This window comes from Symphalangus syndactylus, chromosome 17 (assembly GCF_028878055.3).
Source record: "Symphalangus syndactylus isolate Jambi chromosome 17, NHGRI_mSymSyn1-v2.1_pri, whole genome shotgun sequence".
Lineage (NCBI taxonomy): Eukaryota > Metazoa > Chordata > Mammalia > Primates > Hylobatidae > Symphalangus > Symphalangus syndactylus.
The window spans coordinates 98,492,627-98,509,869 of record NC_072439.2 but is presented as its reverse complement, the minus strand read 5'-3'; the positions used below and the strand labels follow the sequence as shown (position 1 = coordinate 98,509,869).

At 42.4% G+C, this 17,243-nt stretch overlaps 1 protein-coding gene across 8 annotated transcripts; it reads left to right on the top strand.

Annotated features, from left to right (window-relative positions):
• The first annotated feature begins 2 nt into the window (after window positions 1-2).
• WDR53 (WD repeat domain 53) lies at window positions 3-16,696 on the top strand. Of its 8 annotated transcripts, none has more exons than XM_063622240.1 (3): window positions 10-129; window positions 7,139-7,634; window positions 14,357-16,695. In XM_063622240.1, the coding sequence occupies exons 2-3, from the start codon at window positions 7,155-7,157 to the stop codon at window positions 14,951-14,953; spliced, it is 1,077 nt and encodes a 358-aa protein (XP_063478310.1). In that variant the 5' UTR covers window positions 10-129; window positions 7,139-7,154; the 3' UTR covers window positions 14,954-16,695. The 8 variants fall into 8 exon arrangements, with proteins under 8 accessions (XP_063478314.1, XP_063478310.1, XP_063478316.1 ...); XM_063622243.1 differs by having other exon boundaries at window positions 122-1,736; XM_063622242.1 differs by lacking the exon at window positions 10-129 and adding an exon at window positions 4,132-5,164.
• The last annotated feature ends 547 nt before the right edge of the window (window positions 16,697-17,243 follow it).

Here is a 17,243-nt window from a genome sequence, read left to right as displayed (position 1 = left end):
CGTTCGCGGTTCCTCTCGGCCCCGGATGTGACTGTTTGGCTGCGCCGCTTCACGCCTTACGCTCGACGGGATTGGGCGCCGGCGGGTGAGGTCATCCCTAGGCGCCGAGGAAGGGAGCGGGAAGCGCAGGTATGAGGCTGGCGCCGGTGGCTTCGATGCTGCTTTCCGGTGACTTCGATGCTGTTTTCCATTGTTTTTTCCTCTTTCTGGCCTGGCGGCTCCGCGTCTGCTTTCCTGGGCTTCCTTTCCTGTGACATTTCCCTATGTCCGTTAGATCCTTGCTTCAGACTCCAACTCAACGCATGAAACTTTTCTTGCTTGCCAGTTCCTAGCTCCCCCACCCTTTTGTGTAGCTTGGGCAGCGGAGGCCGTCTTTACCTGGTCAGGCCCTCTCGTTCTCCCTAAATATCGGCCCTTAGCCGAACGTCTGTCCCTGTGTGCCTTCGGAAAGTAAGGTGGCTGCGACTGAACACCCCCGCGCCCAAACCTTCAAGTGCCATTTGCTAATTAAGTGCTGCCGTCTTTTGGACAAGATGTGGTCTTTACTGGATCCAGCGTTTAGTAAGCAGATGAAGGCAATGTAGTTTTAGTCAATTAAACATTCCAATAGGGAGAATGACGTGGAGGCTATAATTATAGATGGATTCTTAGAAGGGGAAGAATTTCAGCATCCCAGCTTGGGCAGCATTGCGAGACCGCGTCGCTACAAAAAATAGAAAAATTAGCCGAGGGTGGTGGCGTGCGCCTCTGGTCCTAGCCACTTGGGAGGCTGAGCCCGGGAGGTCGAGGCTGCGGTGAACCGTAATCGCACTGCTGTGCTCCAGCCTGGGCGACAGAGTGAGCCCCTACCTCACACACACACACACAAAAGAATTTCAGCATTATTTTATTATACTGCGATTTCCTAGGTGGCCCCAAAAGTTTTCCGACAGCCTTTAAAGAATGCTTAGTAAGAGAAGAATAACCATCACTTGAGCCACAGTGTGAACCAGGCTGTATATACTACGTCATTTATGCAGATTTTTATATACGTAATTCTCAAAACAACTCCAAGAGCTAAGTAAAATAATAGGGTTCACAGACTCCCTTAGTCAACTCTAATGTCTTGGAACCTTTACGTAGTAAGAAATCTTTTCTGAAGCTTCTTGCTATGCATAATCCATTCCTTAGTCTCTAGTAAAAGCAAAAGAACGGCGGCTACCTTCCCTGCCCTTCTGATTCATGGTGTTTGATTATTACTTGCCTGTCCCTTCTCCTCATATGTCTTTTTCACCAAGTCCGGTAACCCTAATTCTTTTCATTCTTACCAATGGCAGCGCCACAACCCTTCAATCATTTTGGTTGCTATCCAGCTCCTCCACATCCAGTCCAACTTTAGAAACCCGAAGCCTGTAAAGAAAAGTTGACCTATGCTGACTCTGGTGATGGCGACTGTCTCTCACTAATTTCTTTGAAGTCTTCAAGGATAAGCAGAGTTGATCCATCTGAGAAAGGGATCATGAACTAGACAGAATGAACAGCCTTAAAGGCACAGACACTTGAACGGGACGGTGGTGGTATGACTGGTGCAGTGTGTTTAAAGTAGAGATCATTCAGTTTTTAAAGACTGGCCTTTTATCGTGTCTCAGTACAGCCGAGGTAGAGCCTTTGAAGCATCCGATGTTGTTATTCTGGTACTAATCTAGTCCAGCCGCTGAGGTGACTTTCAACGGCAGACCATCTCCTAAGTGCCCCAGGTAGAATTTCAAAGTAAAAGATTACCCTTCTCAACCCCTCCTTTTCTTTTTTACAAATCTTTCACCTGCTCATCACCCACCCCACCAAGCCCCTTCTTCATGTTAAGTACTCTCATTCTGCGCTCTGGCTGATGAGAACTGCGGCACTTCACCCTTTTAAAAAATGCCCTCGGCCGGGTGCCCGTGGCTCATGCCTGTAATCCCAGCACTTTGGGAGGCCGAGGCGGGTGGATCACCTGAGGTCAGGAGTTCGAGACCAGCCTGGTCAACATGGTGAAACACCGTCTCTACTAAAAATACAAAAATTAGCCGGGTGTGGTGGCACGCACCTGTAATCCCAGCTACTCAGGAGGCTGAGGCACAAGAATCGCTTGAACCTGGGAGGTGGAGGTTGCAGTGAGCCGAGATTGCACCATTACACTCCAGCCTGGGCAACGAGAGCGAAACTGTCTCAAAAAAAAAAAAAAAAGAAGAAATGCTCTCAAAATAACTCGCCTGGCAGGGCACAGTGGCTCATGCCTGTAATCCCAGCACTTTGGGAGGCCAAGGTGGGCGGATTGCTTGAGCTCGGGAGTTAGACCAGTTTGGGCAACATGGTGAAATCCTGTCTCTACAAAAAATACGATAATTAGCTGGGCGTGGTGGTGCATGCGTGTAATCCCAGCTACTTGGGAGACTGAGGTAGGAGGATTACTTGAGCCCAGAAGGTGGAAGTTGCAGTGAGCAGAGATTGGGCCACTACACTCCAGTATAGGTAACAGAGGGAGACCCTGTCTCAAAAAAAAAAAAAAAAAAAAACCAAGAAAAAACTCACCTTTCCCTTACCCACTCTGTGTGATTTCATTAGGTATTAGAAGGAAGTGATCTATTATCTAATTAAAGTAATTTACAGTAGGATATGATTAACTGCTGTGCTTAACGCTTTAGGCAACTCCGTAGGAAAAGAGAAGCTTGTTGACTTGATACGTGAATGTGGGGATGGTGACACTTCACCTCTTTCTGCCAGGCTTTCCAGTTGCAGTCATAGAAAAGCAAGAAACAGTGGCTTGCCAACTCATTTCTGAAAAATTGTTTTGATTTAACCCAACTTTAATTACATTTTTTCCCACTACCCTTCTGTCACAGCAATCTGATTAACTTTTTGATAGTGTTCTTTGGTGTGTTTCAAATAATAACAAATCATTTTAATTTTATAGACTAAGTAAACAATTTTGGAGGCTCTAGTTGAATCACTGATCAATAGTTTGCATAATAAATCTTGATTGACTAAAATTAATAGCCTCAGAGTGTATGGATTTCTGTTTCTGGGGCTTTCCAAACTCCCAGCCGCCCCGGCCCCCCGCCGCCCCACTCTCGCCCAGGCTGGAGTGCAGTGGCACAATCTCAGCTGGCCCTCAGCCTCCCGAGTAGCTGGGATTACAGGCATGTACCACCACGCCCTGCTAATTTTTGTATTTTTAGTAGAGACAGGGTTTCTCCATCTTGGCCAGGCTGGTCTTGAACTCCTGACCTCAATTGATCCGCCTGCCTCAGCCTCCCAAAGTGCTAGGATTGCAGGCGTGAGCCACCATGCCCAGCCTCCCCCCGCCCCCGCCTTTTTTTTTTTTTTAACATTCCCAGTAACATTTATGTTTATTTTTGTGACCAGATAAATGATCAGTAAATATTATCTATGTGATTTAGAGAGTAGGAGTTTAGTGTGTAGAGTTTAATAAGATAGAACTGTTCTTGGGGTCTTGTGAGACTAATAGAACAAGAGTTACTACTGGTTCCATTGTGGAAAAATTTATAGGAACTGTAGTCTTTATAATAATCCCTTTAAGGACAAAATTCATTTATTGCCTGTCTTCTCACACTTTGGAGTAAAACTTAACCGAATGAACCTTGAAGATTGAGTTAATCTTTTCTAGAAAAGAATTAAATTAGGAAGAAAACCTGTTGAAACTTTTGTCTGTCAGTCAACATTTATTTGGCTCTCCTGTGGGTAGTTTGTAATGGAGAAACAGGAGCACTAGAAACCCTGCCTCATTCTTGTTTCAGAGAAAACCTAAAATCCCAGCTGGGATCCAAAACCTGTATGCACACACATGTCAGCAAATCTTAATGCTGTGGAGTACAGACTTCCTGACTTCAAAGTTGATTCATCATAGCAAAATTAAAACTATAACTTGGCAAAAAAGTGATCGACATTCTAAAGATTTGAAAGCACTGGCTGGGTGCAGTGGCTCATGCCTGTGATGCCAGCACTTTGAGAGGCTGAGACAGGAGGATCGCTTAAGCCCAGGAGTTCAAGAACAGCCTGGGGAATGTGGGGAAACCTCATCTCTACAAAAAAAATATAAAAAATCAGGTGGGTTTGGTGGTGAGAGCCTGTAGTCCCAGCTACTCAGGAGGCTAAGGCGGGAGGATCACTTGAGCCTGGAGGTCAAGGCCTGCATGACAGAGCAAGACCCGTCTCAAAAAAAAACAAACAGAAAAGAAAAAGAAAAAAATTGAAATCGTTAAAATTATTTGTAACTTTGATTGACTTTTCAATACTCAATTCAAATTTGTAGGATAGCATCTTTATTATGAGATAAGTCAGTATTACAGTTCCTAAGCCTAAATACTATCAGTGCCTTTCGTTTAAAATCTTGGTTTATCTGGAACTTTTGGCAACAGTCTTCGTTACGGCATATTTACCTGCTGCTGTTTCAGTACTTGTCAGCAAAAGTCAAACCGCCAGGGCTCCCTGTTTTTACCTCCCTCTGAGTCATTTCCTCTCCAGTTCTCTCCTTTAAATGTTATTGCTTCAGTCTCCAGTTAGTTTCCTCTGTATATTGGTTGAGTGCTTCTGCTTGAAAACAAAAGTTTGATTTTGTTTTTTTCATTTTGTTATTTTTATGAACATTTCTATATTTGATTTTGTGATCATGTTTCTGTTACCTTGATTACTAATAGATCAGTGATTTTTTTGCAGTCTAATTAGTGATCGTATGTGTGACCAAAAGTAGGAGGAGGCTGGGTGCGGTGGCTCACGCCTATAATCCCAGCACTTTGAGAGGCTGAAGTGGGTGGATCACTTAAGGTCAGAAGTTCAAGACCAGCCTGGCCAACATGGTGAAACCCTGTCTCTACTAAAAATGGAAAAGTTAGCCTGGTGTGGTGGCAGGCGTCTATAATCTCAGCTACTTGGGAGGCTGAGGCAGGAGAATTGCTTAAACATAGGAGGCAGAGGTTGCAGAGAGCTGAGATTGTGCCATTGCACTCCAACCTGGGCGACAGAGCAAGACTCCGTCTCAAAAAAAAAAAAAAAAAAGTTTGTGTTGGGAATGGAAACTTTGGGCAGATTGCCAGATTATTTTAAATGATTTTATCTCTGTACCACTGGGCTAAATTCAAATATCTTATCTGAAAACAGCACAACAGCTCTGGGGGCTGGCACTCGGGTAAGCTCTCCTTTCGCTTACTAAATGAAAAATTAAATTTGTCTAGGTAGATTTGTTTGCTTCCTTTTGTCTTGACCAAGATTAGAGTTGTATAAATTGCCCTGATTTCCTTTTTGCCTTGACCAGCAGGCGGGGACCAGCAGGCGGGCAAGGCCAGCAAGGCAGGCTGGTATTATGTGGCATTTCCGGTGTGTGTGTATCTGGGATTCCTAGAGGGTGAGAAATCTAAATTTTGCACTGTTGTGTAAGTGCAGGTAGATGATAATATGATTAAAGATATGTGAGTACATTTTCAAGCGCTGATGACTTACTAGTAACTTTTGGTCATTTTCTGTTTCTTCAAAGAATAATAACAAAACTGTTGTCAGGTGGAGTTGTTAGAAAAGGACCTTCATTATTTAAATATTTGGAGCCTGGGCAACATAGGGAGACCCCGACTTGCAAAAAAAAATTTAATAAAATAAAAATTATCCAGGCATGGTGGTGACATAAGTGGTCTGAGCTACTCAGGAGACTGAGGTGGGAGGATTGCTTAGGCCTGGGAGGTCAAGGCTGCAGTGAGCCACGATTGTGCCACTGCACTGCAGCCTGGGTGACAGAGCAAAACCCCGTCTCAAAACAAAAACAAAACATTTGGGATCCCTTACAAATCCTAAGAGTCAAGTGACTTTGGGAAAATTATTTAACATTTCTGAGACTCCGTTTTATTATCCCTAAAATGGAATAATACCAATCAAAAGGGTTGTTTTGAGATAAAATTAGATAACCTACTGAGTAAGTGTCTGGTGGGGAGACCAAGAGCCTGCCATTTTCACCAGTTCCCCAGGTGGTTATTAGTTTAATACAGATTCTTCAATTCCACTGTACATCAGGATCACCTGGAGGACTTACTAAAACACACTGCGGCCGGGCGTGGTGGCTCACACTTATAATCCCAGCACTTTGGGAGGCCGAGGCGGGTGGATCACCTGAGGTCAGGAGTTTGAGACCAGCCTGGCCAACATGGTGAAACCCCGTCTCTACTAAAAATACAAAAATTAGCCAGGCATGGTGCCGGGTGCCTGTTATCTCAGCTACTCGGGAGGCTGAGGCAGGAAAATTGCTGGAACCCGGGAGGCGGAGGTTGCAGTGAGCCGAGATCATCCATTGCACTCCAGCCCGGGCCAACAGCAGCGAGACTCCATCTCAGAAAACAAAACAAAACAACAACAACAAAAAGACACTGCTTGGTCTCACCCCCAGTTTCAGATTCAGTACATCTAGGATTGGGTCTGGCAATGTGCATTTCTGACAAGTTCCTGGGTGATGCTGATGCTGCTAGTCTGGGGACCACACTTTGAGAGTACTGGTGCAGTATATGCGATGCCACTTTGCACCAGCCTAATAAAAATTGAAAAAGTAACAATAGCAATACTTGTTGAGGATTCATTATGTATCAGGCACTATTATGTGTGATTTACATATATTATGATCCTATGAAATGAGTGTTATTATTATCCTCATTTTATAGAGAAGAAAAGTGAGTGACAGAGAGGTTCAGTAATTTGCCCAGTCACCTAGCTACTACAAACCTGGAGAGCCTAGCGACAGAGCTCACCATCTAAAACATTATTCAGATAAGAGGTATAACCTGGTGATTTTGCAGCCCTCTCTTTAAAATAATTTTTCTTAATTTAAAATATTTAGTGTTTATTCTTCTGTGGGTTCCATATGAAAGACTGGAGGACCAGCCTTACCTAGATCTCTGATGGCAAAAGAAGCCCACTGAAGCATTTGCCAGCCAGGATACAACCCTGTGTTCAGCTAGGCTTTTGGAGACGTGATCTTTAAGTATCTTTTTTTTTTTTAATTAATTGAGTTTTTTTAAGATGTCTTTTTAAAACATTTAAATGAAATATTGTTTATTACATCTGTCTCCTCCCATCAAGTTGATGTATAAAACATGAGATTACAGTTGTTTCCCCCACTTCACAGAGTCTCCGGGACCATTATGGCAGTCAAGTGGATGGGTGGGCATTCTTCTCCTGTCCTCTGCCTGAATGCAAGTAAAGAAGGGCTGCTGGCTTCTGGAGCAGAGGGTGGAGATCTCACGGCTTGGGGTGAAGATGGAACTCCATTAGGACACACGCGGTTCCAAGGGGCTGATGATGTTACCAGTGTCTTATTTTCTCCCTCCTGCCCCACGAAGCTGTATGCCTCACATGGAGAAACCATTAGTGTACTGGATGTCAGGTCCCTCAAAGATTCCTTGGACCATTTTCATGTGAATGAAGAAGAAATCAATTGTCTTTCCTTGAATCAAACGGAAAACCTGCTGGCTTCTGCTGACGACTCTGGGGCAATCAAAATCCTAGACTTGGAAAACAAGAAAGTTATCAGATCCTTGAAGAGACATTCCAATATCTGCTCCTCAGTGGCTTTTCGGCCTCAGAGGCCTCAGAGCCTGGTGTCATGTGGACTGGATATGCAGGTGATGCTTTTGCACAGAGTACTTGGGGAATTCATAAGTGGGATTTGCTAACAGAATCAAATTATTGGTCACACGAAATATCTTTGCTTTTCTGTTTTCTACTATCATACCCATTTATGAATGATAAGCCTTATTTCTACATTTAATGCTAGTCTGATAAAACCTAATAGAATTTATTCACAAAGTAATCATTAATCCTTTACTCTTCCTTTCTCTGTACTGTAAGATATTCCTAAAACCTAAAAATTCAAATATTTGATTGTAAACATCTGTTTAAACAAACAGTGAGTACTAAAGGCAGAGTTGGTCCACCCATTCTCTATAAACTCTGTTTAAACAAAAAGTTAGAGGGATCCGTTTTCACTTTAAAGTTCTGGGGTACATTAACTGAAATAGTGTGTATTGGTGATCAGGATCAGAGCACTGTATTCAATGCTGAGTTTTGAAAGGAGCATCACAGCTGGGCGCGGTGGCTCATGCCTGTAATCCCAGCACTTTGGGAGGCCGAGGTGGGCAGATCACTTGAGGTCACGAGTTCAAGACCAGCCTGGCCAACATGGTAAAACCCTGTCTGTACTAGAAATACAAAAATTAGCCAGATGTGGTGGCGGGCATCTGCAATCCCAGCTACTTGGGAGCCTGAGGCAGCAGAATCACTTGAACCCAGGAGGCGGAGGTTGCAGTGAGCCAAGATCATGCCACTGCACTCCTGCCTAGGCAACAGAGTGAGACTCTGTCTCAAAAAAAAAAAAAAAAAGAAAGAAAGAAAAAAGAAAGGAGCATCACAAATTGCCCAAATACAGATGAAGTCCATCAGGAGAGTAGATGTATCTAGAAACCCATTATGTAGAGAACTGGAGGCATTTAATTCTTAGTTTTCATGAGGGGAAAAAATGGAATATGCTGGTCTTCATAAGAGAAGTCATGGGAAAGCTGATTTGGGCTTAATGTAAACATCTTCAAATAGCTTGAACGTTCCCATGGCAGGATGTGCTTCCTCTTGAGAGAGTAAATCTCATCACTGGAGTGAGAGTCATCATGATTTCTGTCTGTTGAGCACTTAGTTCTTGTCAATGCTTTGTTTATATTAGTTTTAATTCTAATCACACCCTTCTAGTTGTTTTTTTTTTTATAAATAAACTGAAATTCACATTAAGTATCTACATAGCCACCTGACTGGGATTCAAACCTCAATCTCTCTGGCTCCAAAGGCTATGTTTTTTGTCTAGGATGACAGGTATTCAAGCAGAGTATCATCAATAATGTCACAGAAAAGTTTCTTGGTTTGGGGTCAGGTGGCTTCTAGAGAGAGAACCATTGTGAATGACCTGTGTGTCCAGCACTGTTTAGGCATTTAATCTCTGTTCTCAGTTACATACAGTATCTTCTAAGATTCCATGTTCTTTTTAATAGCATCAGAAGTTTTGACTTCCACCCTGTTGACTAGTGGTCTTTACCTCTCCCTCCCCAACCCTGCATACCCCTCATAACTGAAGAATGATGAGACTGTTCTTGTTGTCACCATGCTGTTCCCCTCTCCTGCAAGCTACCAGTATTCAGTAGGCAGAATCAGTGGGTGTCCTGCAGTGCTGGGATAGTCTCCAAACAATAAAGAATTGTCCCCCCAAAAACATCTGTAGTGCCTGGGTTGAGACTCACTCTACGTGTATGGGGCATAGTGACCCTACAACCTCTACCTTCCTTTTCCACTCCTAGGTTTTGACCAAGCCCTTTATAAATCTCCTACGTTTTCCACCCGAGTGGTGATAATCTGCCCTTGTGGTTGTGAAGAAAGACCTATACAAGCAGATGGATATGTTTTAAGTAGGCAGATTGTACAGCGTGTCTTTGAGTAGTCATTCTGTCATCCTTCAGCTATACCAGTTTTCCATCAGTGGCTCATTAACTGCTAGGCATGGCAGTAGACAATTGGGTACGCAAAAGTGATGTGTACTTTTCAGATTAGATAAGGAATGGGCATTCAGAATTTACTGTCTTGCCCCCAGTTCCAGGTAAGACGTTTTAGTGGCAGGCACTTGCTAGTGAAGAGCCCAGGAAACAAGTATTTTGAAAAAGGGAGGCTCAGGTAATTTCTTATTTTGATTTGCCTGGTAAAATTGCTAAAGGTTCGCGGTAGATTTGTTTCTATACTGGGTTGTGATGTAACAGCCATACAACCATGCTTTTAAGAAATGACTTCCTTAACTGAAGTTGAAACTCTATAATTTTTTCCACAGTTGTCGTCCTAAAACCTGTTCATCCAGTATTATCCTAAACTTTAAGGATAGCCAGTCTATGGGGGAGCCCAAGAATGTAGGCATAATAATAGTGGAAGGGAGTTCTGACTATTTTGAGTTACTTCTCTCTGAGCAAACAAATTTTATCTCAAGGCAGAAATTGAATGATTGCCATGTTCAGCATACCTATCTTTGTTCTTATGTAACAGTAATTATGTAATTATTTCTTTTGACTTGGGTTTAAATAATTAGGCAGGGCCAGGCGTGGTAGCTTACGTGCCTGAGGGCTCATGCCTGGGATCCCAGCACTTTAGGAGGCCAGGGCAGGCAGATTGCTTGAGCCCAGGAGTTCGAGACCAGCCTGGGCAACATGGCAAAACCCTATCTCTACAAAAAATACAAAAATTAGCCGGGTGTGCTAGCATCCACCTGTGGTCCCAGCTACTCAGGAAGTTGACGTGGGAGGATCACCTGAGCCCAGGGAGGTGGAGGTTGTAGTGAGCCGTGATCTCGCCACTGCACTCCAGCCTGGGTGACAAAGTGAGACCCTGTCTCAAAAAAATAAAATAGGCAAAGCACATTCAAAGAGGCAAGGACCCTAAAAGCAAAGTGTGGTTCGTTAAGACGCATGAGACTGCTTAATTTTTTATTTAATAGGTACAAAGTAATATTTATATATATGAGGTGTAAAGAATAACATTAGGCCAGGCGCAGTGGCTCATGCCTGTAATCCAGGACTTTGGGAGGCCATGGCAGGTGGGTCGCTTGAGCTCAGGAGTTTGTGACCAGCCTGGGCAACATAGCGAAACCCCGTCTCTACAAAAGATACAAAAAGTAGCCAGGTGTGTGGTGAGTGCCTGTAGTCCCAGCTACTTGGGGGGCTGAGATGGGAGAATTGCTTGAGCCCTAGAGGTTGAGTTGCAGTGAGCCAAGATTGTGCCACTGCACTCCAGCCTGGGTGACAGAGTGAGACCTTGTCTCAAAGAAAAAGAAAAAAAAAATTACATAAATACCTGTATACATACCATTCAACTATAGTCTTTTTCTTGAAAGACTTAGAAAATTAAAACTGTCATATTTCTGTAGCATACATGTTGATTTTCTTTCCCTGCCCCTTTCTGCATCTGAAAACAAATGATTGAAAGGTTTCTTGTTCTTTCTGGATTTTTAAGACCAAAATAGCAACACTTACAGACCAGGATGGTGGAGAAGGCTCTTTTGTTTGTTTTTGAGACAGGGTCTTTGTCATCCAGGCTGGAGTGCAGTGGTACAATTACAGCTCACCGCAGCCTCGCACTCCCTCAAGTGAGCCTCCCACCTCATCCTCCTGCGTAGCTGGGACTACAGGCACAAGCCACCACACCCAGCTAATTTTTTTTATTTCTGCTAGAGAGGAGGGCTGGCTCCCTGTGTTCCCCAGGCTGGTCTCGAACTCCTGGGCTCAAGCAGTCCTTTGGCCTCCCAAAGTGCTGGGATTATAGGCATGAGCCACTGCACCTGGCCCAAAGAGGCTCTTTATCTTGAAGATGAGTCTTTTATGTGGAAAGAAACGTTTTTGTAAAAGGGGAATTTTGTTTTGAAAGGTCACTTTGTTATGATTCCATTCACTTCTGAACATTTGCTGGTTCCCCACCTTTTCTCCCTTCGATGTTTTACAGAACCATAAGCCCCAAACTCTTTCATTCTTTTCTTTCAGTATCTCTAGCTCTCTTGCTTAGGATGATAACTGCTTGAACAGCTGGTTGAGAAATTGAGTGTGAAACACCTCGGAGTTTTTAGCATTTTGGAAAAGTCAAGAAGCATAAAGGGAATGTCCAGACAGGAACAGTCTGGAATCCTCAATACCTGGAAATGATTCTAGACTTGGTAGAATCTGGGATGGCTGTTAACACATTTAGATGATTTAAGTCAAATACAAAAGGTGTTTCAGCTGCTGAAAGACTCTGGGTGCAGTTCATATTTGAATGTCTTTGGAGGACAGAAAATACAGTCCATTCATAAGGGCTGTATGAGAAAGAACTGGGGCTATCTGCCAGTACAGTGAAGCTAGCAGATTCTAGAATGTCCATTTTCCGTGTGTGTGTGTGTGTGTGTGTGTGTGTGTGTGTGTGTATATTTTTAAGACGGAGTCTCACTCTGTTGCCCAGGCTGGAGTGCAATGGCGTGATCTCGGCTCACTGCAAGCTCCGCCTCCCAGGTTCACGCCATTCTCCTGCCTCAGCCTCCTGAGTGGCTGGGACTACAGGTGCCCGCCACCACGCCCGGCTGATTTTTTGTATTTTTAGTAGAGATGGGGTTTCACTGTGTTAGCCAGGATGGTCTCGATCTCCTGAACTCGTGATCCGCCCGCCATGGCCTCCCAAAGTGCTGGGATTACAGGCGTGAGCCACCGCGCCCAGCCATGTTTTGATTTTTTAATAGAAATTGTTTTGGGGCATTGTGGCTGATGTGTGTAATCCCATCACTTTGGGAGGTGGAGATGAGTGGATCGCTTGAGCCCAGCAGTTGGAGACCAGCCTGGGCAACATAGCAAAAACCCCGTCTCTACAAAAAGTAGCTGGGTGTGGTAGCATGCTCCTGTAGTCTCATCTACTTGGGAGGCTGAGGTGGAAGGATCACTTGAACCCAAGAGGTCAAGGCTGCAGTGAACCATGGTCGTGCCACTGCACTCTAGCCTGGGTGACAAAGTGAGACCCTATTTAAAAAAAAAAAAAAAAAAACTATTTTCATATCAAGTTTCAGCACTCCTTCGCATTATATTTTCTAATATTTATTTTACTTTAACTTATTTCAATTTGTTAGTACTTTAACTTCACCCAAATAGTGATTGTTAGTCACATAGTGTAATGTTATAAACCCAATTCAAAGAGATTTGCATCTAAGAGAAGCAGAATGTAAGTGTTACTAGATGTCACTGCTTTTGAAAATAGGCCACTGAGAATAATCATAAGGGAAGTTACCTTGAATAGGAAACCAAATTCTTAATAGCATCAGCAATGGTAATCTTGCCAATTCAGATCTATGCTTTTCACTGTCTAAACAAGCTCATGCTTTTTCCAGTGTCTGTTAAAATTGTGAGTTATAATTCAGGGATGATGCTAAACTACATGATAAAGCTGTCTGTTTGCTTTGAAAGTATTAAGAGTATTTTTCTTTGCAAAATGGTTGATACAGGAAAAGAATGAATCACTAGATGATAATGTAAAACCCATTCACAAAGCTTATTTAAACAAACAAACCAAAAAAGCCAGGTCGGAAACGACAACGAAAAGCCAAATGAAATTAACACCAGGATGTCCTGTTAATCAACAGACACGTTTGGAATTTCTCCTCTTTCTCGGCCATTGTGCTAGGCATTAGCAAAGACTAAGTAAGTCTCAAGAAGCTGATAAGCTAGTAGAATATGTCAATATTAATACCATAGAAACTAGATACAGGAAGGAGAAGCGGGCTGAAATAGGAAAGCCTTCTTGGAGGCACCGGGACTGGGCTTAAGCCCCTTGGATGGGTAATTGGGTAATGTGAAAGGAAAGGAAGGCATTCCAGATGGAAATCATTTCAGTGATAGTCCAGATCGAGTTTATTTAGTTGATAGGCCTTTTTACCTATAACCAGCATAGACTAAAACTAGCAAATTTGATAATCTTTGGTTTTACCTGAAGAGATGAGAGCAGAAAAACCTTTAGAAACCGGCAGCTGCTTAACAATTACACTTTAATGAGGTTTATTAATCAAAAATTATTCAGGATCTTGTTTAATTCTACCTTACCGCACTCTAGTTTTAGTCCTGGGGTAGCATTCCACTGGCACGTTATGGCAGCATTTGATTATTTTTTTAATACTGCTGAGAACGTGCACTACTGCCCATTCTCAGACTGCTGTAAAGATGTTATTAGAAGCTGAATAAGCACGATAGTTGAGCAAATTGGCCAGCATTTTGTATGGCTGTGTAATAGTTGAGCAAATTGGCCAGCATTTTGTATGACTGTGTAGTAGTTGAGCAAATTGGCCAGCATTTTGTATGGCTGTGTAGTAGTTGAGCAAATTGGCCAGCATTTTGTATGACTGTGTAATAGTTGAGCAAATTGGCCAGCATTTTGTATGGCTGTGTAATAGTTGAGCAAATTGGCCAGCATTTTGTATGACTGTGTAATAGTTGAGCAAATTGGCCAGCATTTTGTATGACTGTGTAATAGTTGAGCAAATTGGCCAGCATTTTGTATGACTGTGTAGTAGTTGAGCAAATTGGCCAGCATTTTGTATGGCTGTGTAGTAGTTGAGCAAATTGGCCAGCATTTTGTATGGCTGTGTAATAGTTGAGCAAATTGGCCAGCATTTTGTATGACTGTAATAGTTGAGCAAATTGGCCAGCATTTTGTATGACTGTGTAATAGTTGAGCAAATTGGCCAGCATTTTGTATGACTGTAATGTTGAGCAAATTGGCCAGCATTTTGTATGACTGTGTAATTTCTTCTGATGTAAAGGTGATGCTGTGGAGTCTTCAAAAAGCCCGACCACTCTGGATTACAAACTTACAGGAGGATGAAACAGAAGAAATGGAAGGCCCGCAGTCACCTGGTCAGCTCTTAAACCCTGCGCTGGCCCACTGTATCTCTGTGGCTTCGTGTGGTAATATTTTTAGTTGTGGTGCAGAAGATGGTAAGGTTCGAATCTTTCGGGTGATGGGAGTTAAGTGTGAACAGCAACTGGGATTTAAGGGCCACACTTTAGGGGTATCCCAGGTCTGCTTTCTCCCGGAATCCTATTTGCTGCTTACTGGAGGGAATGATGGGAAGATCATGTTGTGGGATGCAAACAGTGGAGTTGAGAAAAAACAGAAGAGTCCTACAAAACGTACCCACAGGAAGAAACCTAAAAGAGGAACTTGCACCAAGCAGGGTGGAAATACTAACGCTTCAGTAACAGATGAGGAAGAACATGGCAACATTTTACCAAAGCTAAATATTGAACATGGAGAAAAAGTGAACTGGCTTTTGGGTACAAAAATAAAGGGACACCAAAATATATTAGTAGCTGATCAAACTAGTTGTATATCTGTATACCCCTTAAATGAATTTTAAATCCAATAAAAACATTTGAAGAATTGTGGCAAAACTTTTTCAGATGAAAAAAAAGGTCCTGGTTCTTTATTTAAGCTGTTTGTTGTATGTAAAATCATACTACTCTACTGTACAAATTTTAAGATATTTGAACAAAAGACAATTGGATACTTACATAGTAAGTGATATATTACAGTTTGGAGGAAGAGAATGAATATTCATCATGTACCATGTACCAGCCATTTTACGTATATTTGATTTCTTGTTCCGAATCATTGCAGTGATTTCCCCATTTTAGTGCCACAGAAATTAAGACTTAGAGATGTTGAGTAACTTAAAGATCCAGGAAAACTGCAGGCACAACGACTTGTCTGGAAAGGACCTTGCTAAGCTGCCTACTGTAGGGAGGCGCACATCCTGGTCCAAGTCGGTCACCATATTAGTTATTTCTGTCCAGGCGCAGTGGCTCACGCCTGTAATCCCAGCACTTTGGGAGGCCGATGCGGGCAGATCATCTGAGGTCAGCAGTTAGAAACCAGCCTGGCCAACATGGCAAAAACCCATCTCTACTAAAAATACAAAAATTTGCCGGGCCTGGTGGCACATGCCTGTAATCCAAGCTACTCAGGAGACAGACGGGAGAATCGCTTGAACCCAGAAGGTAGAGGTTGCAGTGAGCCAAGATCACACCACTGCACTCTAGCCTAGGCGACAGAGCAACTGTCTCTAAATAAATAAATAAATAACATTAGTTATTTCTGATCCCAGGACGTCATGAGGAACATTACCAAGTTGGAAGAGGAAACCTATTCTTGCTTGTTCTGTGTAAAGCCCAAATTGCTTTGCTGACAATTACCTTTCACTGTTTTCTGAAAAACAATAAGGGTTCCAGGGTCAAATCAGTTTAGGGTATTATGCAGCAATCCAGGCCATGATGCTGGTGGAGTGAGAATAAATTGCAGTTATTAATAAGCAGAAATTCTGACTAAGCAGAAGATAGAAAAGAGAATAGAGGCCTAGATAGGGTGTCAAGAGTTGGGTTCCTTTTCATTGAGGCCTGGATTGCTGCCTTCTCTGCGTGTTCTTTCAGCTTTCACTCATACTGCCTACTCTTATATTTAAAATTTTTTAAATTTTAGTTTAATTTTTTTATAGAGAGGAGCCTTGCTATGTTGGCCAAACTGGTCTCAAACTCCTGGCCTCAAGCAATCCTCCTGTCTTAGCCTCCCAAAGTGCTGGGAGTACAGGTGTGAGCTACCGTACCTGGCCTGTATTCAAAGCTTTGAAGAAATCATCTGATTGGTTACCATTATTCTTGTTTGTGGAGATCTCTTTTTCATAAGTTCAGTTTTAGTCAGGACTCCTGTTGCAGGTGACAGAAACCAAATTCAAATTGGCTTAACAGAATAAAAAGGAATGTATTGGCTCACATAGCTGAGAAGTCCACGAATAATCAGGTGCATACTGCTGAGGTGGCTACGCTGGCAGGGTAAGCAAAAGAAGCACCCCAGCCTAAGTTTACAGAGAACCAGGATAGCATTCTGAATATAGCTTAGTTCTAATAGTCAAGTGGCCACTCAAGGTGACAAATAGGAGCTCCAGTGGTCACCCCTCGGAAGCAAGCTTTCAATGTCCCCCACCTGTAGAAGGCTGAAAAACATGCTCCAAATATAATGGGTTCTAATCACTGGAACCTGTATTACTTATTACTATTAAATATGTTTTAATTATTTAAAATATTAATTTTGAATATTATTTATGAGATTGCTATGTAACTATTAAATATTGATAATATTAATATTTATATTTAATTATAAGTAAATTTATAAACATTTGGCAGAAGGATCTTTGCAGATCTGATTAATTTATGAATCTTAAAGAATTATGTTAAAGAAAATAATTATATTTTGCAAATCTATGCACATCCTCCCATATACGTTAAATCATCTCGATTACTTATAATCCCTAATACCATGGAAATGCTATATAAATAGCATTCTGTACTTTGTATTTGTATTATTTTTTATCATTGTATAGTTGTGTTCTGTTTTTTCTTTCCCGAATACATGTGAGCCATGGTTGGTTGACTCCACAGAGTGTGGAACCCATGAGTACCGAGGGATAACTACGTGCTTTTCTATTTTTATTAGAGTGTAAGACGCTTGAAGGCAAAGACTACCCTCGTTCACTTCAGAGCATATTGTGTGGCCTGTCCTAGGCTCCCCAGCCAACACAAACAGTATTCATAAGACATTAAATGAATCAAAGGAGATCCAGAAAGTTAAAATGTGGGTAGAAAAAAAAGCCTGAA